Genomic DNA, 23652 nt, shown 5'->3' with positions numbered 1-23652 from the left:
AAGCTTCAGCCAGAGGCTTTAGGCCTGGGAAGGGCTCAGCCCTCCATTGGTGTGAACTATAGAGGAAACACCTTTTCTGACTGCACATTGGCTAAGCTTCCTGTATGCCACTGGTAATATTCTTAGTAACTTGGGTAATAAGAATCCAAAAAGGTGATCTAGGGTTTTTCCACCACACTTCTGGAGAAAAAAATGAAGGTCCGCTGCTGGAGGGGCTAAGAAATATCATATCCTGCCCTAGCTGGTTTGACTCAGTGGATAGAGCCTCAGCCTGCAGACAGCAGGGTCTGGGTTTGATTCTGATCAAAGGCATGTACCTAAGTTGCAGGCTCCTCCCTGGCCGGGGCCCAGATCAGGGCTCATGCAGGAGGCAACCAATCAAAGTGTTTCTCTCTGTCTTTCCCTTTCTCTTCCACATTCTCTAAAAGTCATTGGAAACATACCCTCAGGTGAGGATAAAAAATAAAGAAAGAAATGCATATCCTATGAAAGACACAACTTGAAAATGCCTAAAGAAAGTTGTCATTTTTTTCTTGGTGAAGGGACTGGAGTTGGTGTTGATGAAAACACCTTGGTGGCTGCGGTGACTGACAGTGGCTGCAGCAGTGGGGTGATGGGGCTGGTGCCTTCCCCTGACCAGCCTGGTTGTCTCCCACAAAGGGAGGCCAGACTGCGGCTTAGGTACGCTCCCTGTGGGGTGCGGGCTTAAGCCGTCAGTAGGACATCCCTTGAGGGCTCCCAGTATGTGAGAGGGGACAGGTTGGGCTGAGGGACCCCCGACCCCCAGTGCATGAATTTCGTGCACCGGGCCCCTAGTGTGTGTGTGTGTGTGTGTGTGTGTGTGTGTGTGTGTGTGTGTATATATATATATATATATATATATATATATATATATATCCTATCTAATAATAGAGTAACATGTAAATTACCATCACTCCGCTACGCCCACGATTGGGCAGGCGGGAGGCTGGGGGGCGGGACTCGGGGTGGCCTATCCGGCCATTGAGAGGCACAGATCCGCTGCCACTGAGGGGGGCTACCCTGCTGTTGAGAGGCGCAGGGGGGCGGGACTCCTGCCCCCTGTGCCTCTCAACGGCCAGATCCGCGGCCGCTGAGGGGGCCTGCCACAGACACCCAGCTGCACCTCTCAACGGCAGGGTAGCCAGGTGTCCGCGGCAGCTCCCCTCAGCGGCTGTTGAGAGGCGCAGGGGGCGGGAGTCCCGCCCCCTGCGCCTCTCAACAGCAGGGTAGCCCCCCTCAGCGGCCGCGGACCATCAAAAGTGGGGGAGCTGGGTGCCTGTCTGCTCCGGCACCAGCGGACAGGCACCCAGCTCCACCGCGAAAAGCGAAAGCGTGTAGGGGACCCTACATGTGCATGATTCAATCATGCACTGGGCCTCTAATATATATATATTAATTTCAGAGAGGAAGGGAGAGGGAGAGAGAGATAGAAACATCAACGATGAGAGAGTCATTGGCTGCCTCCTGCATGTCCCATACTGGGGATCGTGCCCACAACCCAGGCATATGCCCTGACTGGGAATCAAACCCTGACCTCCTGGTTCATAGGTCCATGCTCAACCATTGAGTCACGCCGGCTGGACAGGAAATCTTTCTGTGGCAATGCTATTGTCTTTGTCTACAGCCTCAAAATCAAGAATGACTAATGGCCATGGAAATCCATCCTCTCCAATAGTACTTACAAGGGAACAACTCTCCAAGAAAGGTAGTGACTTATATAGTGTTTTAACTCCATACTCACACTGGCTTGTCCTGTTTTATACAGGGTTGTGTGCCTAATTGCCATTTATTGAGCACTTACTATATGCTTGATACAGTATATTAACTGTCTCTAATCTTCCCAAGACCTCAGCAAGGTAGGCATTAGCAACCTTGTAACTAGTGAGAAAATTGAGGCTTAGGGGAATGAGTAAATTCATACAGGTAACAGATAGAAGGTCTGGGATTTAATCCCAGGTCTTTCTAATTTCACAGTTTGAGCTCTTAACCTCTACCAACAGGAAATGTGTAGTGACAATACTCCTTTTAAAGATGCTTCACTTTGCCCATGTGAATGTAATTCATTTAGAAAATTTGGTTAGGAAATTTTTTTTTTAAATTTAAACTTGCTAACAAAATATTTGGTAATTTAAAAAATAAATGATATGAAATAGTAATTATTATTTTTTGAATGATGAAATAAGTTCAGTAACAAATGACAGAAATGCCTTTGAAGGCGTATTGAAGTTGGGTTACCTGTGTGTACTATTCTAGTTCTGTGGTAGAAAGGCTTTAAAGGCTTTAGTGTTGTATTTCATGCAACACTAAAATGATTAATGAATAAAAATCTCTCAAGATTATTGGTTTCCTAATAATAGTTCTGATTTATAAACATTTTTTCACATGCAGATAAAGACATATCATTTGGCTTCCACTTTTGGTTTGTTGATGGAGGTCTTGCAATTTCCTGTCGCCTTTCTGAACCAGGGGTAATACCTGGACACAAACAGGGTAACAGACCATCTGCCAACAGTTCCCACCACACGGAGTATGATGCTCAAAACTAGTAATGCAAACTAAGAAGGTGCTTCTGCTAGCCCTACATCCTACCTTCCTCACCATAACGTTGCAAAGAGTTTTGGCTACCTACAAAGAGCAGTATGCAAAATCATTCAGAAAGAACAAATAGGACTAGAAATAGATAGGATAACACGTCTATCCTGAGAACTGAGAACAATATTGCGGGTATCCTTTTTTTCTCCTTTTCTAAGTCTCATTCCTTGATTATAGAATTCACAAGATTGTGGGAACAAATCTTTAGGAAGTATAACAGAAATAATAGAAAAATTGGCTGACATATAGATAAATGCTTGTTTTGGACATTTAGAGAACCATTCTAGAATGGTGAATTCTTTGGATCAATGGGAGGCTTTGAGGGGAGTTTAAGAAGTTGGTTTTCCAAGGAGTTCCTGAACTGCAGGGGTCAACTGGGGTTCAAATAAGAGACAATCAGCCATTTATGGGGCAAGATCTTAAGGTTTCCTTCAAAGATGCCAAAGATAATTTATTGGGTAGAAAAGGAGCTGGGTTTCAGGGCAGAAATCCTCTAAAAAAATGAAAAGCATCTCTTTACCTTGTTATACTCTCTTATGGGTCTTTGAAGAATCTGAGCAAAGTGGGAGAGATTCAGGAAGATGGTGGGGAACAAAAATATAAGATTAACTATAAGCGTCCTCTATGGCAGCTATCACTAACTTTAAATTCTAAGTCTCTTTCCCAAGCCCTAATAGATATAAAGCAAGAAGTTTATGTTCCTATGAGGAAAGTCCTTAGTAAATTGACTTTTAAAAATAGAAGTGTTTACCTTTACATCTTTCTCTATGTGAACTGAATTGTCACGTACAGGTAACACTCATCTTCTACCACTCCACAATTTTATCTTTTCCATTTAAAGTTTAACTGCAGTTTGAGGATAGAGTAAAAGAATAGCCAATAAACTGAGGAAGTATTAAAGGCAAACATGGAGTTAGTTACTGGGTGAAAGGGACAGACTGACGAGTGGAATAAGAGCTGTGGCTGCAGATAGCTAGACCCCTTTTCTTTATATATGCAGCACACACACATATATCTGGGATGATCCGAATGTCTTTGGGCTGCACACTCTGCATATTATATATGGCCCTCTATCACTGTGCCTGTTCTATTTATGTATTCGATTTAGTGGTTTCCCTCACTACAACACAAACTATCATGGGCAAACCCAGGGCTACTCATCTTTGATCAACAGCCAGCACAGTGCCTTGTAATGTTCAATAAACTTTTGTTGAATGGAAATAATTAGGCATAAAATTTAGACAATTTTTGATTTGGAAGGAAAGATTGGACTAATTATTCATCACACAACTTTTGAGCTATTGGTATCCTGCTATGTCTGAGACATATTGCTCTGTGCTGGGATTAGATACAGAAATGGAAGATATAATTAGGGTAACTTTGGGCTGGTGGGGAAGACCAGCAGTGATTATTAAAATACAGCAAGGGGGATATGGGAACTCAGAGGGGTGAGTTCACTTAACCTGTTACAGAGCGTGTTGGTAGGGTGGGCTGGTGGTTGGAAGGGAAGTCAGGGATGGTTCTCCAGAGAAAATGGTAGAGATAACTGGTAATTACACAAGCACATATGTATAAAATATTAAAATCTTATGGGTGGCAAAAATATTCAAAATGTGGTTTTCCAGTAATTTGAGGGATATTTCATATATATGTTGCTGAATGTAAAAAGTAGGTATGCTACTAGTACACTTAATATAATTCAATTTTTGACAAAACAAAATATGTATGTCAAGCAAGAAATAGACATTACACTCATAAACACATTTTTAAAGAACAGCGTAAAAGGCACACAGAGTGGGCCACATCTCCTTTTCTCTAAGGCCGAAGGCCCTTCCTTCACCCCCTCCTCCATGGAAAGGTCTTAACCACCATGGCTATAGAAGCCAACATCTGCTCATCAAAGCCAGGGTCCCCTAAAAGTTCACAGTGCAGGTTGAGGAGGTGCCCTAGGATAGCTGAGCCCCCACTGGCCACTGAATCTCTGTATTATTGGCTGGACCTCAATCCCTGTAATGTATGGCTCCAGCAGCAAGGACTCGAGTCCCCCAGCCACTTGTCCAGCATGGTGCCACACACCACGCCAAGGCCGGGCAACTACTGTCTGTCCCCAGGGCCCACATGGCTTCCAGGACTGCTCAGAGCTGGTGCAGTACGTGCACCGCCACTAAGTTTCAGACCCAGGCTGTGCTGCCCTTCCCTGGGCCACCGTGTGTGTCTCAATCGGTGCCACTCCCATAATAATCACTGTCTTTTCAGACGTCACTGCCTTATCCTAGGCTTCAGATTCCCTGTCAATACAAAGAGAGGAGCATCCTTCCTTTTCTTCTTCCTACTGTGTTATGCGGAGCCTGTGTAATGGGTGCTCACCTGGGAACCAGTTAGAACTGGGTTCAGGTCCCACTGTGCTGTGTGAGCCTTTGCAACTGCCATAACCTATCTGAGTCTTGGTTTCATGCTCTCCAAAGCAGTGAATGGCGGGTTTCAGGTGAACGAGATTACAGAAGAGCATGGGCACCCTCTGGTTCATTTCTGTAGTTCTCTCTCCCCTCCTGTCTTCCTACTACTCCCACATTTTGCTCAGTAAACATTCTGGACTGAAAAAACAAAACACACACACAAACGATTCTGCTGGAATACAGGGGAGATAAAGCTGAAGCTATGGTTTGCCTGGAGCCTGTTCATAAGGAATCTTCTATGTCATGCTTGAAGGTGTTGTGGAAAGACCGAAGTAGCAGATAGAGACAGTCAGATTTTTATTTCAAAACTACCATCTTCCTATAGGTATTGAGGCAAGAATACAGGAGCAAATAATTTGTAGTAAAGTTCCCAGAAAAAAATACAGGAGGAATTTCAGATAACCAGTGACTATTATTATAGTATATGTAAACATCTCCCATTGTTTATCTGAAATTCTTACTTAAATGGGCATTTGAATTTTTATTTGCTAAAAATAGGTTTATAGGCAACCCTACATTAAGGACAAACTCAGAAGGTTTCAGGGGCTGGGTGGAGTTTGAGGCGATTTTGTAAAGTAGAAGGCCTGGTCATTTACTGAGAGGGAGATGGTAGCATGGTGGTGGTGAGGAATGGATAAAATGTGGAAAGCCTGTTGGTCCATGTCCAGGGACATGTGGTGATGGTCATCAGTGTGTGGGGAGACCAATCTGTACAGTGAGCAGGTGGCATAGCTAAGCAGTTGGTGAACAGCTTTGAATGGGGTTACAGGGGATGAACTTTTCTGCTGACATCTGATTGGCTGTTGGTTTTTACTTTTTTATGCTAGTGATTTTATTGGAAAACTAAAGGTCTGATTCTTTTCATGTCCTCATACTTTTTTTCAAGCTGGTGACCTTCTGAAAAAATTGAGAAAATTGCTGTTGAAATAAGCAGGAAAAAGAAGAGAGTGATCATCCATTTTTAGATGTGTTTACAGGCTGTATGACTCAGTGCTGCTTCTGTTAAGAGTGAGTATGTGTTCTCTTCTGGTACTGAGATGCAAACACAGGAGGCTGAGGTCTATGCCACTATGTGTGAATGATAAAGCCCTGATGAAGCACAGAGGGTCTGTCTGTACATCCAAAGTGCTTTACATGGGAGTCCTCTCTTCTCAGCTCAGCTTTGGCCGGTCTATTTGGGTTCTGCTGGAATGTTTCACTTATTCAATAACTCATTTATTCAAGTATTTTACCATGGATACAACACCCATTTATGATTAACACACTCCATAAAATGGGTAGAGAAGGAAAGTACCTCAACATATATTACAAACCTCAGGTAATACACTACTCAATTGTGAAAAACTAAAAACTGTTCCTTTAAGATTAGGGACACAACAAGGATGCCCACTCTCACCATTGTTATTCAACATAGTAATGGAAGTTCTAGCTAGAGCAAGAAAAAGACATTAAAGGTACCCAAATAGGGAATGAAGAAGTAAAACAGTCACAATTTGCAGATGACATAATTCTATATAGAAAACCCTAAAGATTCCACCACAGAATATTAGAAGCAATAAACAAATATAGTAAAGTTGCAGCATATAAAATGAACATACAAAAATATCTGTGTATTCCTATATACTGTCAATGAACTATTAGAAAAAAAATGTGAAAAAAATCCATTTGTAATTGCAACAAAAAGGATAAACTACCAGGAATAAACATAACAAAGAAAGTGAAGGATCTATACACTGAAAACTACAAAACATTGTTAAAAGAAACTGAAGAAGACACAAAGAATGGAAAGATATTCCATGTTCATGGAAGAATTAACATAGTTAAAATGGCCATATTACCTGCAGCAATATACAGGATTTAATGCAATCCCCATCAAAATTCCAGTGATATTTTTCAAAGAAATAAAACAAAAAATCCTCAAATTTTATGAGACTACAAAAAACCCTGAATATCCATAGCAGTCCTGAGAAAAAAAGAACAAAGCCAGAGGTATCACACTTTCTGAATTCAAAGCTACAATAATGAAAACAGTGTGGTATTGGCAGAAAAACTGGTACACAGACCAATGGAATAGAATTGAAAGTCCAGAAATAAACCCATACATACATGGGCAACTAATTTTCAAAAAAGGAACCAAAATTATACAACAGAGAAAGAAAATCCTTTTTAATAAATGGTGTTGGAAAAATTGGAAAGCCATATATGCAAAAAAATGCAACTACACTGCTATCTAACTCTGTATACAAAAATGAATTCAAAATAGATTAAGGACTTGAATATAAGACCTGAAAACAATAAATACACAGAAGAAAACATAGGCATTAAATTTATGGACCTTGTTCTCAGAGCAATATTTGTGAACATGATCCCAAATTCAAGGGAATTAAAACAAACAAACAAAAATGACTATGACTACAACAAACTGTGCTTCTGCACAACAAAAGAAACCATCAACAAAATAAAAAGGCGATCAACCTAATTAGAGAAGATATTTACAAACAATACCTCCAATAAAGGGCTAATATCCAAAATATAGAAAGAACTCTTACTACTCAACAACATAAGACAATCTAATTAAAAAGTGGGTGGAGGACCTGAACAGATACTTTTCCTAAGGCATACAGACACATGAAAAGATGCTCAACCTTACTGGCTACAGGGGAAATGCAAATCAAAACCCCAATTAGATACCATCTTACATCTATTAGAATGGCCACTATCAATAGGATGGAAATAACAAATGCTGGAGAGACTGCTGAGAAAAGGGAACCCTGTACACGGCCGGTGGGAATATAAATTGGTGCAGCCTCTATGGAAAACAGTATGGAGGTTCCTCAAAAAATTAAGAATAGAGCAGCCACGTGGCCCAGCAACCCCTCTTTTGGGTGTCTACTAGAAAAATGTGAAAATACTTGTTGTAAAGATATATGTACCTTATGTTCATTGCAGCATTATTCACAATAGCCAAGACATGGCAACAGCTTAAGTATCCTTTAATGGATGATTGAATAAAATGTGGTACATATATACAATGAAATACTACTCAGTCATAAAAAAGACAAAACATTGCCATTTGCCACAACATGGATGCATCTTGAGAGTATTATGGTAAGTGAGATGTTAGGTGGAAAAGGACAAGAAAAATATTATTGCACTCATATGTAGGATATAAAACAGAAAGCAACAAACAACTACAACCCTTATAGATACATACAACAGTATGGTGGTTACTAGAGGGGAAGGGGATGTTGATAAGGCAAAGGGGTTCAAATATATGGTGGTGGAAGAAGATTAGAGTCTTTGCTGGTGAGCATAGAATGCAATATACAGATGTTGTATTATAGAATTGTACACCTGAAACTTATAATATAAAATGTTATTAACCAATGTTACCCTAATATACTTAAATTAATATATTTAAATATAAAAAAATTCACTTCTTAGAAGTTGTATGCATTTCTAGAGATAAGTACTCTGGGCCTAATTGGAACGGATCCAACAAAAAAACAATACTCAAGCAGAGAAAAGCAGCACCAAGGTCTTTGCCATTTGAGGGAGCTAGCAAACCCTTCAGTATTTACTAAGTATTTTAGCAAGCAGACTTTGGCTCAGTTTGTGTCACAGTCAGATCCTGAGTCAGAAATGATTTCATTGATCTACCCTACTCTTCAGTTTTAATGTCTTCATTGATTAGGCAACTAAGATTATGTGGGAGGAATATCATAACAGTTAAAAATGAATGTTCCTTTGAAGTGTAATTTAAAAGTGCTGTTGAAAAATGTTTGTATGTCAGAGATATTCAAAGACTTTCTTTACTAATGTGAAGATTCAGCTTTAATTACTCCTCCCATGATCACCGGGGTGGATGGAAGGTAGGCCTCCAGGTCATGAATGTTTTTGAAATTATTGGGGTCACCTGGGATCAAACAGATAACCAGCACTAGTTCTTGAGAGGTCACTGGGTATCTCATAAAAAGGAATTTCAAGAAACCTGGGATTCCATGTAAGGGCCTGGACACTTAGAAAGTGATCCCTTGGGAAAGTCATGCCCAAGCATGTACCATGGGAATAGTCAGGGTGTCAGAACATGACATCGCTGGGTTCACATCCCACTTACTCTATGGAGTTCATTCTTTATTGTCTTTGATTTCCTCATTTGTAAAATGAGGATAAAACCACTTAGAATAATTTACTTGACACACTTATTATAAAGAATAAAAAGACATGATGTCTCATAATGTGGTTATTGCAGGGTGGGTGGTAGATGCAGGTGGACAAGGGCATAGAGGGGATAAATGGTGATGAATAAAATAAAAAATACATTTAAAAATAAAATTTAAAGACAAACAAAAAAAGAGATGATGTCTCTAAAAGGCTTAGCAGAATACCCGATACATAAAAGTTGCTTAACAAAATATCTGCTCCATTTCGCTGTACGGGAGGTAAGAAGGATATGAGGTGGTGGAGTGAGGAAAATAAGGGTTTTCCTTCAATCCGTCTGCTTAAAGGTAGAGAAGACAGAGTAAGTGCTTTTCTTTAACTCAAGAGAGAAACCTGCTCTAACGGTGCCCAGGGAGACCTGGGATGTACCAAACCACAGCCCCAAGAGGAGCTGTGACTGGCTGGTGGTAAGGAGTACAGTACACACGTCACACAGATTGACAGGTTCTAATACCGGCTCTCTCACTGTCTAACTTTGTGCCTTTGGCTAAGCTATTTAACCTCTCTGCTCTGTTCCTCTGGATGTAAAGTAGTGATAATGATACCCATCTCATAGGGGGTGCAATAGAACCCTCTCTGCTTGGCTAACCCATTTCGTTCATTCTCGGAAACTGGATTCTCCTCTCTCAAGGGAGGGCTCTTTTCTCTTTTTAACTTCTTATGTAAGAAACATTTTCTTTTATCTCTTTGCTATACAAACCAGAAGGTCATTTTGATTTATATATTTTTCCAATTTTCACCCTAATTGAATTTTTCTCAGCCAAATGTACAGACGATTTTGTTTTTCATGACAGAAAATTCATTTATAATTCATTCATATTCTCGTTCTCTCTACTGCCTCCCCGCTCCACCTCCCCAACAGAAAGTTTCATAGTTTGGGACCAGTCAATATTATGACTAATACACTTCAGATATTCCCTAAAAATTTTACACAAGCTGAAAAAATTCTATATTGTTTTGGGATACCAATCAGGACTTAGGGCAAAATACTCTTCTACCAGGGCTATGCACTGTGCCGTAGGTTCTCTTAAGCACAGCATGGCAACCCTACAAACACTTTCCCTTAATTTACATATGTGTGAATATATGTGAATATGTGTGTGTATGTTTATGCATATGTGTATGCATATGTGTATGTGTATGTGTACATATATGTGTATGTGTATATGTATAAAATCTGCAACCAGCAAAGTATAATCCAGGTTTCTTTTCAAAAGGAGCAACCAGCTCAAATGCACAGCTGGGTATGGCAGAAACACATAATTAGACAAATTGGATTTAAGAGTTACATAAGGTCTCAACTGAGCCGGTGAATGAGAAGCTGAATGAAACGCTGTGATTGCTGCTCTGGGGCCTTGAAAGAACAGAATATGTGGAAATGTGTGTTTGGGGCAAATAAAAGGCAATTACTGGGAGTTATGGGGTGTAGTTGGCATTCCATGAAAGTTAGACTATTCAATGTCTCACAGTGGGCTGTGCTGGGTGGGAATAAAATGTTGTCCATGGCTTAAAAGGGGAGTCTGTTAGAGATGTGCCTAAAAGGAAAGATTTGACAAATACTATTTTGGAGTTATATTTTTTGGGGGAGAAAGGAAGTAGAAAAATTTACATAATATATAACGTCTCAATAGCTTTATAAAATTCTTAGGGAATTTTAAGTACAAGGGGATACATTATATTTTATTATTTCCCCTCTAGAAGTGAACCTTTCCAGCTAGAGCAGGTATATTCAAGAGAAGATAACAAGAAGAGTCTATAGTTTCTGAATTTTTCACTAAGAATACTTAAACTAATGACTACATATTGAAAATAAGCCCCCTTATAGGATTAGGAAGCTGAAACTAAATTGCCACATTTTCCTATTTGCAAATAATCTTATTTGCAAATTTGTCTCAAGGCAACTGAATGAAAAGTAGATATTCTTCTCCCTCAACAATCTCCCAGAAATAAATGGGACAAGAAAGCAATTGTCTGAGACAGTCCTATTTTCTTAAAGAAAACATTCCGCATTAATTGACAAAAGTACCTGAGTCCCCACGACACCAATGTTTATGGCATTCGGGGCTTGTCTCTCAGTGTGTGATTTAAAAATATATCCATAAAATCCTTGCCAATAATAACAACTTCTTGTCTGTTGATGCTGTCTATCCATTAAAATATCTATTAGCAACCTCACATTTAGTTTGTTAAACCTTATAAAAATGTTTTGAGCATCTCTAATTTGCAAAACACGTGCTAGAGACAGTGGCAAGTACAAAGATGAACAGACTGTCCTCCCTCACATTTATAATCTAGTGAGAGATACAGACAATGGTGTTGTTGGACTTTGCCATGTACTTGATGGTTGTGCATCAGGATTTTTCATTTATTTTGATGAAGAATATTATTTTAAAGAGTATATTTTGCTTGTGTTATCACTTGAAGTATGTTTTGCTTGTGTTATAATTTAAAGTATGCTTTGCTTGTGCTATTTAAAATGGAAATTCTTTTATGTCACAGGTATGTCTTTGCAACCATTATGGTGCTATTATAATAACACTAGAGGCTCGGTGCACGAATTTGTACACAGGTGGGGTCCCTTGGCCTGGCCAGCAATCAAGCTGACTAGGGCCAGCCGGTAGCGGGGAGGGACCGCAGGAGATTGGCTGTGGGAGTGCACTAACCACCAGGGGGCAGCTCCTGCATTGACCGTCTGCCCCCTGGTGGTCAGTGCATGTCATAGCTACTGGCTGGTCATCTGTTCTTAACGGTAGCTTAGGCTTTTATATAGATAGACAGATGATAGATAGATAGATAGATATCACATAATGCTATTAAGCTGATGATCAAATAACTCTGCATTATTATAGACACAGTAGTTGGCAAAAAGTCCTGATTATAAATCAAATGGAGACCCTTAATGGCAAGTGAAAAAAAAAAATCTATGTAATCTGATGAGGACATATAACTACCAAGTTTTCTCATGTTTTACAAAACTGTAAATTCTTATCAACAGTTGTCTATGGAGTTATCAAATTACAAATGGCCTATTTGGAGAAGTAGCACCCCCACCCCTTTATTTACATATGAGAAAGCTTTTTGAAGTTGTATGTTTGCTATGGGTATAGCAACTGAGATAATCTAAGAGGAATGAAGGTTGGCAGAAGAACAAATGTAATTATGTGGCTAACTTCTGCTTCTCAGCTAAAACTCTTTTCTAGAGAGAGACTGTGGCCTCACACATCCTAAAAACTTTCAAAAATGCCAGACAGGGCAAGGGTTCAGTATAAGTTAAGTGAAAGCTCTTTATCCTTGAGCAGGTATCCCAATACACCCTGACACAGAGAAGTATGTTTTCTATAGTTCTGTGAATGTATATTGAATTTAGGTGCTTTATGTATTTTTCCAGGCCAACAACCATCATCAATCCTTCCTTCGTTCCAATGACAGACAACAGAGAAATGCCTTAAATAAAATACATTTCATTTGGTCTGGTCACTAGTAATTTTGTGATATTATGTCTTAATTTAAAATTCATTAAGACAAAAACAACAACAAAGAGAATGAAATAAATAATCATTTGGAAGAACCCATTTACAGTTAAAAAATCATAGCTCATTCTTTGGTGTGCTCCTGACTTTTGTTCCTACCCGGATGAGTAATGTTGAAATAGTGAATACTTGCTATTGTGTTAGAACCAAAGAGTTGTTCTGAACTGATAAAAACTTTTCTCCAAACCTGAGTATTTATGGACAGAATTTCTGGTTTGTAAAACCAAACTCAGGGTTAATCTTATTCCTAGTCTCTCTGACAAGAACAAAACCACAGACAAATTAAGAAAATAGAGACTTACTGTATCACGTTGCCTGTTATCTTTCCCTGATATTATCAAGAAGTAGTTCCATGTCAATAGTAACAACAACACCAGCGGTATCATGTAGAGCTCAAAGTTCCACACAACAAAGAGGAAAAGCTGGAGGAGAGAGAAGAGAGAGAAAAAGATGAGACAGCTCTAAATTTCATTAAATGGACTCTCTTATCAATACTCCATTTAAAAAAAAACAACCACAAACAAAATGTTTCAGAACGGAAAGATTTATCCTGAAAACAAAGCCTTAAAACTTGGTAGGCATTTTTCTAAAGCACAAGTGACCTCTGGAAAGCCACAGGTAAGAGTTTTACTTTGTTTCATTTCTATGAAGAAAAAACGAATATCATTACATTGTCCATGAGGCAATTTTAATTTTTCTCCTTCAGATAAATTATTGTTATGTTGAACAAAATAAAGTAAAAAAAAAAAAAGTGAGCAAAATGAGTCTTACTACATTGTCAGAAATAGCTGGTCTAGCTGCCTTAATAATAAAGGAAGAATTTCTATTTAATATCAGGACTTTTTTAAAAATCTCACTTGGATAATACAATGTCACAAGCATAATAGGCAGATGAAAATACCAAGTCTATACAAGAGAGCCTCAAAGATTTCACATTATGAATAAAAGCACCTCTACCAACAAGTATAAAAAAAGGGTTAGCTTACCATTCAGCATTACCATAGAAATCAAAAAGCTCTTTGAAAAAAAGAATACTTTTGCCAAAGAAACTTTTTAAATGTCTATTTCTATTATATTTTAAAACTACCTACTTCTCTAAGTATATAAATGATTTTTTTTTTAAATTATGAGACACCTTAGATTAAGAACTCACCTAGGTGGGCAGAAGGAGCCATTCTAAGAATATTTGCATTGCAACTAACTAGCATTGGCTGTAAAGTGTGACTCTCCCACATCCCCACCAGGCTCTTATAATGCTGGACAGATCAGTGACATTTTCTGTGTCTGTGGCAGCTGCCGCTAAATTAAGGTCATGTTAAGTCAGATGGTAGTTGAGAGCCAGATTCTACTCCTGATGCTAACTAGCCTTATACCTTTTGGTGCCATGCATATTTCCCCTTTAGTTTCTTCCTCTGTAAAATGGGGATGACAAGAGTATCTACCAGAGAGGTTGTCAAAATTAAAGAGCTGAAACATTTTAAGGATTTAACACACTGCTTAGCATCCAGTAAGTGCTCAAAACACATTATTGTGTAATGAGATCAATACCTTACAAAACTCAGAAAGTTAATTATTGACTAAGATCCCCAGATAATGCATATTTTAATAGTGAAAACTAGAAAGTCATCTGCCTGCTAGGATATAGCTGCACCATAGCAGAACTGGGAACTTGAGCCAGATGGTAACACAGACACCTTGCGTTTGATAGACCTGAAGGGGTAGGAACTTCACTCTGAGAACACTAGTGTCGGGAACAACAGCATAGGCCACTTGCAGTCTTCTTAATAAACCTCAGCCAAGTCCACAGTCTATTCAAATGGCAGAGAAAATGAGCCTATGTGGAGATGTGGAGGGACAGACCCCTATAGGTCAGAAGTCAGATTCGGAGCCTTAGAAAGTCACTCTATCTCACTGTTTTCATTTCTAAACAGAGGTCTATAGATCTAACCATCTCTAACATACTTTCCCTAATGTTTAAAGTGACTTTATGATATTACTGTATCATCAGGGTTTTTCAAATGTGACATTAAATTTTGAAAATTATATATTTTACTGAATTATTTGATATCCATGAGCCAAATAGACACCAAAAGCATAAATAATGGTTTAGTAACCCAAGAAATAAATTTTGGACAGAATTACATGGTAACTATAGATTCAAGTTCCTGAATAAAAAAAAAAACCCTCAAATATATCAATGCATCAAACATGAGCCATATCGTGCACTGCGCCTCTAGTATATATATATCTTCTGTGTCTTATGGTTTTACACACCTACACACACACAAAAGATTTCCAGAGAAAGAAATATTTCCCTTTTATTTTTGAAATTGATACAATATTTATAAAGATGATCCTAATATAAAAAAGCCAGGGGCCGTCACAACCTAAACGACCGGACGGATGACTGAACAGCAGTCTCCATTGATCAGGGGATGGCTAATTGGGGAACTGGGGTCCCTCAGGCTCTGAAGAATCCATGGCAGCAGCGACTGGTGAGCGGGCAGGCAGAAGGCAGACCACTTGGTCCCTCCCCCTGAACCTCAGACTCCAATCAATGCCAATACCAAGATATTTCTGAGTGACTGCCTGGCTTGTGACAGTTGTGCGACCGCAGAAGAAGGAGTCCAAGTTTCTCAGCAGAACGCCAAGGACTTCTTCCGTGTTCTGAACCTTAATAAGAAATGTGATACCTCACAGCACAAGGTGCTGGCAGTGTCCGTGTGTCCTCAGTCTCTGCCTTATTTTGCTGCTAAATTCAGCCTCAGTGTCACTGATGCATCCACAAGGCTCTGCGGCTTCCTCAAAAGCCTTGGGGTGCACTGTCTTTGACATGAAGATAGCTGCGGACTTCAGCATCCTGGAGAGTCAGAAGGAGTTTGTGCATCGGTACTGCCAGCACCGTGAGGAAGAGCTCCGGCTACCCATGCTGACCTCCGCCTGCCCCGGCTGGGTCCAATATGCAGAGCACATGCTGGGTCACCCCATCACCCCCCACCTCTGCATGGCCAAGTCTCCCCAGCAGATCATGGGCTCTCTGGTGAAGGATTACTTCGCAGGATGGCAGAACCTGTCCCCAGACAAGATTTGCCACGTCATTGTGGCCCCGTGTTATGACAAGAAACTGGAGGCCCTTTGAGAAGATGTTCCCACAGCTTTGCATAGTTCCCAGGGTGCTGACTGCGTGTTAACCTCAGGTGAAATTGTCCAGATTATGGAGCAAAGTGACCTTGCCTCGAATGACACCGCTGTGGACACTCTGGAGACATGAAGGAGGAGGAGGTGAGGCTCCACGAGGGTGCCAGCTCCGACGGGTCCCTGGCGCACATCTTCAGGCACGTGGCCAAGGAGCTGTTCAACGAGGACGTGGGGGTGCTCACCTACCGCACCCTGAGGAACAAAGACTTCCAGGAGGTCACCCTTGAAAGGGACGGAGCGGTTCTGCTTTGAGGCTGCTTACGGCTTTCGGAACACCCAGAAGTGGTCCTGAAGCTGTAGAGGGGCAAGTTCCCCTGCCACTTCGTGGAGGTCCTGGCCTGCGCCAGGGATGCCTAAGTGGCAGGGTCCAGGCCCAGGTGAGGATGGCGTGAAGACAGGGCACTGCTGTGGCAGATGGAAGGCATCTACGCTGCCATCCCATGTGCAGGAGCTGCACCAGGAGTGGCTGGGGAGGGGGGGCACTCCCCCAGGGCCCAGGCGGCCCTGCACACCACCTAGCAGGGCCCAGGGCAGACTGCCATGACATCAAGTGGTAAAGGTCCAGCAGACGCCCGGCCTGCAGGCCGCCTGAGGAGGGGTGTCAGACACGTGAAGGAAAGGCTTAGCATCTCTGTCATGGCTTTGGTTTTCAGAATTCCCTGCTCCCCATCTGTCGGCTCCTTCTCTCTGAGGGGTGCTGTCGTCATCACATGGGTGCAACTGGAATATCGTATCTCGAGAGGATTGCCCCAATGTATGTATCCTTTTATCCGACGATGAAAAAATCCCAAAGAACAAGAATGGAAACAGACTACTGTCCTTTAGGCTTAAAAAAAAAAAAAAACCCTGTCCACGCACCTCAGAGAGATTGGATGACGAAATGGCCCAGCTTGGCCCTGACTTTACCCACTTATTTTACTCTTGAAGGTGTCTTTGCCACAATGTGAATAAACTGCCACCTTTTGGAATAGGAGCTCATACGAGAGTCTGCATTCCCAACTTTTCTTGAAACAGATCTATGTTCTGCAGCTGTGGCCACCGTCCTGAGACCAGGTCCTGTCGACCAGGTCCTGTTGCTGGGAATCAGGGGGCACTGGAGTGGAGCCCCCCACTCCCGTGCCCTTTTACATTCAGGGATTGAGTTGAACTCACTTTGGGGGAGGCATGGCAAGAGTGACAGGTGTCACAGATGGAAGGATGGAGAATGGAGAGGCGGACACCTTGCTCGGTCCCTCCCTGGGTGGGGTCAGGCAGATGAAGGCTGGCCAGCCCGTCCCATAATTGGGTGAGATAGCATCCCTCTGTGTCCACCCCTCACCCTGTGGGCCACTCCCCTCAGCTCCAGGCAGCCCTCTACGTTCCCTGACAGCGTGCTCTGCCCTCACATGCTGCTCGCCCTAAATGAGAAGGAATAGAGCAGTTGGCTCACAGATAACTACACAGAAAGATAGGGCTCACGGCTGGCGAGCACAGTGGCGGTGGCAGGAGCCTCTCCTGCCTCCATGGCAGGGCTAAGGAACAGCGAGCAGGAGGGTGGTGAGGAGCGAGGGGTCCTGGACTGTGAGAGGGATTTCCAACTGTTGGCTTAGGCCCGTGGGGAACAAGCCGGCAGGTGGACATCCCCTGAGTGGTCCTCGACTGCGAGAGGGTGCAGGCCGGGCTGAGGGAGCCCCCCCTCCAGTGCACAAATTTCATGCACCGGGCCTCTAGTATAATTATAATTGATGACTATGATTCTATTAAAATGTATCTTTAAGAGATAATTATTTATTCAGGTAATGAATTAAGGTAAATTTGGCAGTCATCAACACATGTAAAGAGAAATTATTGTTGGTTAGAATTCATACTAATTCTTTACACATTTATCTATAATTTTTAGGTAATCACTAAAACATAAGCTCTTATGGGTAGGGATTAATACATTTTCATTTCAGTTCTATCCCCAGAGCCTAGAACAGTAGTGCTTGAGGCACAATGGGTGCTCAATAAATATATTTGCTGAATTAATGAATAAATGGATCCTGGGTTTCCAAGTCATTTAACATAAGTCTTCTTAATTATTTGTATTAGTAAATGTACTGTAGAGCCACTGTATAAAATCAAGTGACTTCAAGAAAATATGTAAAGAATTACAACCTGGAATGCCACTAACAAATTTTTCTCTGAGGCACATAAAGATTCTCCTATCCTTTCAATGCAGTCAGAAACTGTCTTGTGTATTATGGTCTGACCACAGTCTTTCCTACATGGTTGCTTTTTCTGAGGACATTCACTTGACTCAGTGTGTTTTGGCCTCATATGATTCCATTGTTAAGTATTGCCAATCCTAATAGTTTTTAACCTGTTCAATATATATATATTTCCCCCCTTGTAATATCTACTCATTCGTGTTAGAGACCTGTTGTTGTTCAGAATAAACGTCCTTGTAGTGCCCATGTATTGGCGTTAGATGTAGGCTAGATGTGCATAGAATAAATTTTATATATGATAATCCTATAAGAAACCAACAGATTTGTCATGTTAGTTTCTTCTCCAGGTTCAACATCACTAGTTGCTTCAACTACCAGTTACAAAGTGTGGTTTCTGACATTCTACATGGCAGATGTCTTCTCATCACATCCAAATCAATACATCAGTAGCTTTCTTAAAATATAGCAGTCAGAACAGACACAACACTTCTCATGAAAACCTGTGGTTGTTGATATGCCCTCACAACATGAGCACCAGAACTCAGGATGGAAAAAAATATAGGAGGGAGCCAAAGGAAGAAACTGTATTAGTTTTATGGAACTGGCAGTGCAAAAATAGTTTCTTTTCCTACTGTGTGTTTTTTTAAGACTCTACTGTTTAGGTAACTAAGCAGGAAGCCCATGATGTTGAAAATATCTTTTAAAAAAACAAGTGTATACTCTGAAAACTATGACACATAGAAGAAATGGAGTAAGATACAACCAAATGGAAGAATATACCTAGCTAATGGATTGGAAAGATTCATATTGTTAAAATGTCCTTATTACCTGAAGTAATATACAGATTCAATGCAACACCTATTAAAACACCAATGGTATTATTCTCAGAATTTGAACAACTAATCCTAAAATGTATATGGAACTACAAAAGACCCCGAATAGCCAAAGAAATCTTGATAAAGAACAGAGAGGAGGTATCATACAACCTGATATCAACTACACTACAAAACTACAATAATCATTATAGTATGGTATTGGCAAAAAACAAATACACAGACCAATGGAATAGAGTCCAGAAATAAATCCCCAAACTCTGACATTAGCAATGTCTTTCTGGATATCTCTCCTTAAGCAAGGAAAACAAAAGAAAAAATAAACAAATGAGACTAAGTCAAACTAAAAGTTTTCCACAGTGAAGGGAACCATTAACAAAATGAAAAGACAACCTACTGAATGGGAGAAGATTGTACATTAGTGCAGCCACTATGGAATACAGTATGAAGATTCCTAAAAAATTAAAAATAGAGCTGCCTTATGACCCAACGAGTCTACTTCTGGGTATCTGGGTATACAGCTAAAGAAAAGAAAACACTAAATTGCAAAGATGCATGCACCCCACCCCCACCCCATGTTCATTGCTGCATTAATAGTAATAGCCAATATATGGAAGCAACCTGGATGTCCATCAGTTGATAAATGGACAAAGAAGATGTGGTATACATATACAGGAGAATAATATTCAGCAATAAAAAGAATGAATACTAGTAATTGGCAACAACATGGGCGGACCTAGAGGGTAGTATGCTAACTAAAATAAAGTCAGACAAAGACAAATACAGCATGATCTCTCATGTGGAGTCTGAAAAACAAAATAAATGAATACACAAAATAGAAGTGGACCCATAGACATAGAAAACAAGCTGATAGTTGCCAAGGGGAGGTGAAAGTGGGATAGGATTAAAAACATAATACATAATGGTATTTGAATAAGTTCTAAATGCAAAGGCATTTTTTTCCCCTGAATATCCAACTGCAGACTTCAAAAGCTCATATGTTAAAAATAAAATGAATTTATTGAACACTTATTATGTGCTAAGTAATACTGAGTATTCAAATTAAGAAATGATATGGTCTCCAGACTCAGATTGCTAAGAATCAAATGAAAAAAAGCAATCATTCACTATAGTATCAGTGATGTTTCTCATACTTGGTAGTGGGTGGGTGGGTGATCTCCTAATAAAGAGAGCTTTCAGAGAAAGAAGAGCATTGTTTAGTTAATTCTCTCCACACAGAGCTTCTCTTCTCCTCGGGCCCCACCTGCACGAATATTGATCCTCTCTTCTTTCTTAGAAAAAGCCAAGGTAACTCTTAGGACCACAGGAGAAAGAAGGCAGCTCAGAGAAAACCCAGGGAGGCCAAGACAATGCAGGATGTCCTTGATTATACTTTTTCATAGATTTGGGTGGGTGGGTGGATATAATGGGCTAAAATGAGGTTAAAAAAAATCAAAGCATTACAACAAAATCACTGGCACATCCATAGACTATAAATAAAAACCATAAAATGCCTAGCATTTATCCTGACCCAATACTTTCAGAACCCCTTTTTGGCTGCATGGAACATGGAAAGAGAACTCGAGGATTCTAAATTTTCTCATTGTTAAGTTAGGTAATAAGGACTCTTGCTCATTTGTACAGTATTTAATTTCCTTTGACTCTATCACCACGGCATTCATTCTTTTTTTTTTTTTCCCCTCTGTCATATTCTCCCCACCTTTCCTCTCCCCCCCCCCATGCGTTTAGTAAGTAAACAGAGCACTACCTACATTTATTTTACTTTAATGGAACTCATGCCCCCATTCCAAATGAAACACCTAGCCCTACATTAGTTATCCTTGTTCAGCAGAGACTAAAACTATTTCAAAAATTCGGTGGTTGTCTTTTTGAAATCACGAGGTAGCTGTTATAACATACAATTAGAAGTCTACAGCATAACATCTTCATGAGACATTAGTCAAGTGGTGATAAGTACACATAACTTCCTTCATTAGAAAACGGATACTGAGAGTTTTACCCATTATCCCGGATGTTAGAAGCTCTCTGTCAATCTGCCTTGGACCTCCAGCCCTGACCACGGGATCCCTCAGGAGCTGCTGTGCTGCAGTGTGGTGTAGCAGAAAGAGCATGGATGTCTGCATCAGGCCCATGTTTGCATCCAAGCTCTCTAGTCACTAGCTAGGTGGCCTTGGGCAAGTCACTAGATTTCTCTTAGTTTATCATCTGAAAATGGAAATTATAGTATTGACTTTGAAGATTTGAGATGGAATTAGCCTAGTGCCTGGCATCTAGAAGATGTTCAATGAGCAGTGTTATTATAAGCAGGAATATATTGGCTCATACTACACATAATACTTTTGGCCCTCTTTAAAACTCATCACTTTTGTTATATCTCCCTAGAATCTATAGATAATGGTTGTTTCAATCATAAGAGCTAAGGTAAAGAAGCCATGTCAACTACAGCAGGAAAGGATGATGTGATGAGTGCCATTTTCAGTATTTTTATATTTAGATTGTGGTGACTGCATGCAGTAATGACCCCATTTGTTTATGTCTCCCTGTGTACATGCCTTTTATAATGCCCTCCCATAATGACACTGGGATTGGGCACATGGCTTGTTTGCGCCAAGGGAAAATTAGCAAATCGGAACACAGAGACTTAAAAGCACTTTCTCAATAGGCCTTGCCCTCTGCACTCTTAGAACCTTGAGCCACCATGTCAATAAGCCCAGGCTAGCCTGGTGCATGGCAAAATACATGTAGCACAGTTGCCTCCAGGTCCCCAGATGAGAGCCAGACAGCATCCAGAAGTAAATCTGCCTAACTGGCCAGAAGCTGACTAGAGATTCAGGAGTGAGTCCTGCTGAGAACAGAAGAAATACCAGCAGAGCTTGGTCCAAATTGCTGACCCAAAGAATCATCCCAACATAAATGGTAGTTACTTTAAACTACTAATTTGGAGTGTTTTTGTTTTATAAAGCAAAAGCTAACTGATACATGTTCTTCCTCCAAGGAGACAATGTGATATGGACCAGAAGCCTGAAAAAGTAGTTTTAATTTTATTTCTGCTATTTGATCATCATAGGACCTTGGGCAAGTCAGTTATCCTCCTTTATTTTAGTCTATTACCTATAAAATGGAGATGATAATACCTGCTTATTTCACAAGTTGGCTGTAGGAAAAAGGTGATGTAATTATATGTGAAAATATTTTAACTCAAAGTACTATATAAGTGCAAATACTATCAACTTAATGTTTTCCATATTTAAAATTTTCTAAAAAATCACAGAGATTTTGTGAACTAATAATACAAGATAAGTCAGTATAATAAATGTTCTTTGAGCAGTTAAAGAGGATGGTGGTGTTCCTTAGAGGAATGTGTGTGGTGGGGGAGGAAGGAGTTTGTTGGAAGGAAGTCTTAAGTGTTAAACACAGGGACTGCAGTTAAAATTTTTACTAATAAAAAACCCAGATCTTTACAGAAACTCATTATTACTAGTAAATGGCATTAGCATGCAGTGTGGATTTTGTGAACTCTGAAGTTGAAACAATTAAGTTATTAAATGTTAACCATTTGTAACAACCGCATGCCCGTAGATATAAAAGAATCTTGTTCTGAACTAGTGGTTTTATAAATGTCAATTCTTGTCTATAATTTTTTTCACTTTAAATCTACATACACCTTTTATCTAAATTAATGTTATCTTGCCAATGCTATTAGCATCAATGTCACAAAATGCAATCCTTCATTATCTATTTGGACCAGGCTTTATGAGCAATCTACATTTAAATCATAATTACTCAGAATGGCTTTTTGGAAAATCTGTAATGTACTGAAAGGTAAATAACATAATTTGTCCTATCAAGTATCATATATCGCATTGCACAGAATGAACTGTAGGCAAAAAGTCCTGAGAGGAAGGCTGGGAAGGCATACTATCTTTATTGTACAAATGAGGAAGCCGACCCTCTGCTGAGTGGCAGACCCAGGTCTTCTGATTCCCAACCCAGTGTGCTCTTCCCACAATGCTCTACTGCTTCTAAGGAGAAGGATTTGACAGCAAATGTCGATGTCCTGGAGGTATCAATTATTTAGAAGCTGATTATTCAACTTGTAGATTTCTGCTCCTCTATTCCTTTTCCTTCATCTTGCTTTGGGATGACTACTTTTTCATTAGTGGAAAGAAATGGAATACCACTTCCTGTGTAAAATTTGTTTGGTAAGGAAAAGAGGTAAAAAACTAATGGTCGAAATAAGGTTTGTGAAGCCAATTTCATCCTCACCCCCCCCCCTTTTTTTTCATTCTTCCACTTGACTTTTAATAACCAAAAGTTGGCTATTCAAAAAGTTTCTATTAAATGGGGTTTTCTTCTGTCCAAAATGTTTAGAAGAGGGTTAGCAAGGTGGCTGTGAAGGCAAAGATTGGAAAATGAATGAGCCAATTATATTTTTAGATTAAAAAAAAAAAAAGTCCTTTTCACATGAAGATTAAACAAACAAAAAAACCTTTTCTACTCAGAAGCTTAATTAAGGTGAGCTAAGGCTTCTCACTCATGTTTAAACCAGGTAAATATACAAAGTACATGAACAATTTGAAATATTAAGACT

The 23652-nt window shown here is 40.1% G+C and overlaps 1 protein-coding gene and 1 pseudogene across 1 annotated transcript in view; one reads left to right on the top strand and one right to left on the bottom strand.

Annotated features, from left to right (window-relative positions):
• MCTP1 (multiple C2 and transmembrane domain containing 1) overlaps positions 1 to 23652 on the bottom strand; it is a 447676-nt gene that overhangs the window by 83018 nt on the left and 341006 nt on the right. Inside the window, exon 18 of the mRNA XM_054715060.1 lies at positions 13123 to 13242. Within this exon, the coding sequence (XP_054571035.1) occupies positions 13123 to 13242 (120 nt within the window). The remainder of the gene's footprint in view (positions 1 to 13122; positions 13243 to 23652) is intronic.
• LOC129148657 (nuclear prelamin A recognition factor-like) lies at positions 13346 to 16537 on the top strand (annotated as a pseudogene).

The sequence above is a fragment of the Eptesicus fuscus genome, chromosome 4 (assembly GCF_027574615.1).
Source record: "Eptesicus fuscus isolate TK198812 chromosome 4, DD_ASM_mEF_20220401, whole genome shotgun sequence".
In the NCBI taxonomy this organism is placed as follows: domain Eukaryota; kingdom Metazoa; phylum Chordata; class Mammalia; order Chiroptera; family Vespertilionidae; genus Eptesicus; species Eptesicus fuscus.
This window is presented reverse-complemented; position numbering and strand designations above follow the sequence as displayed.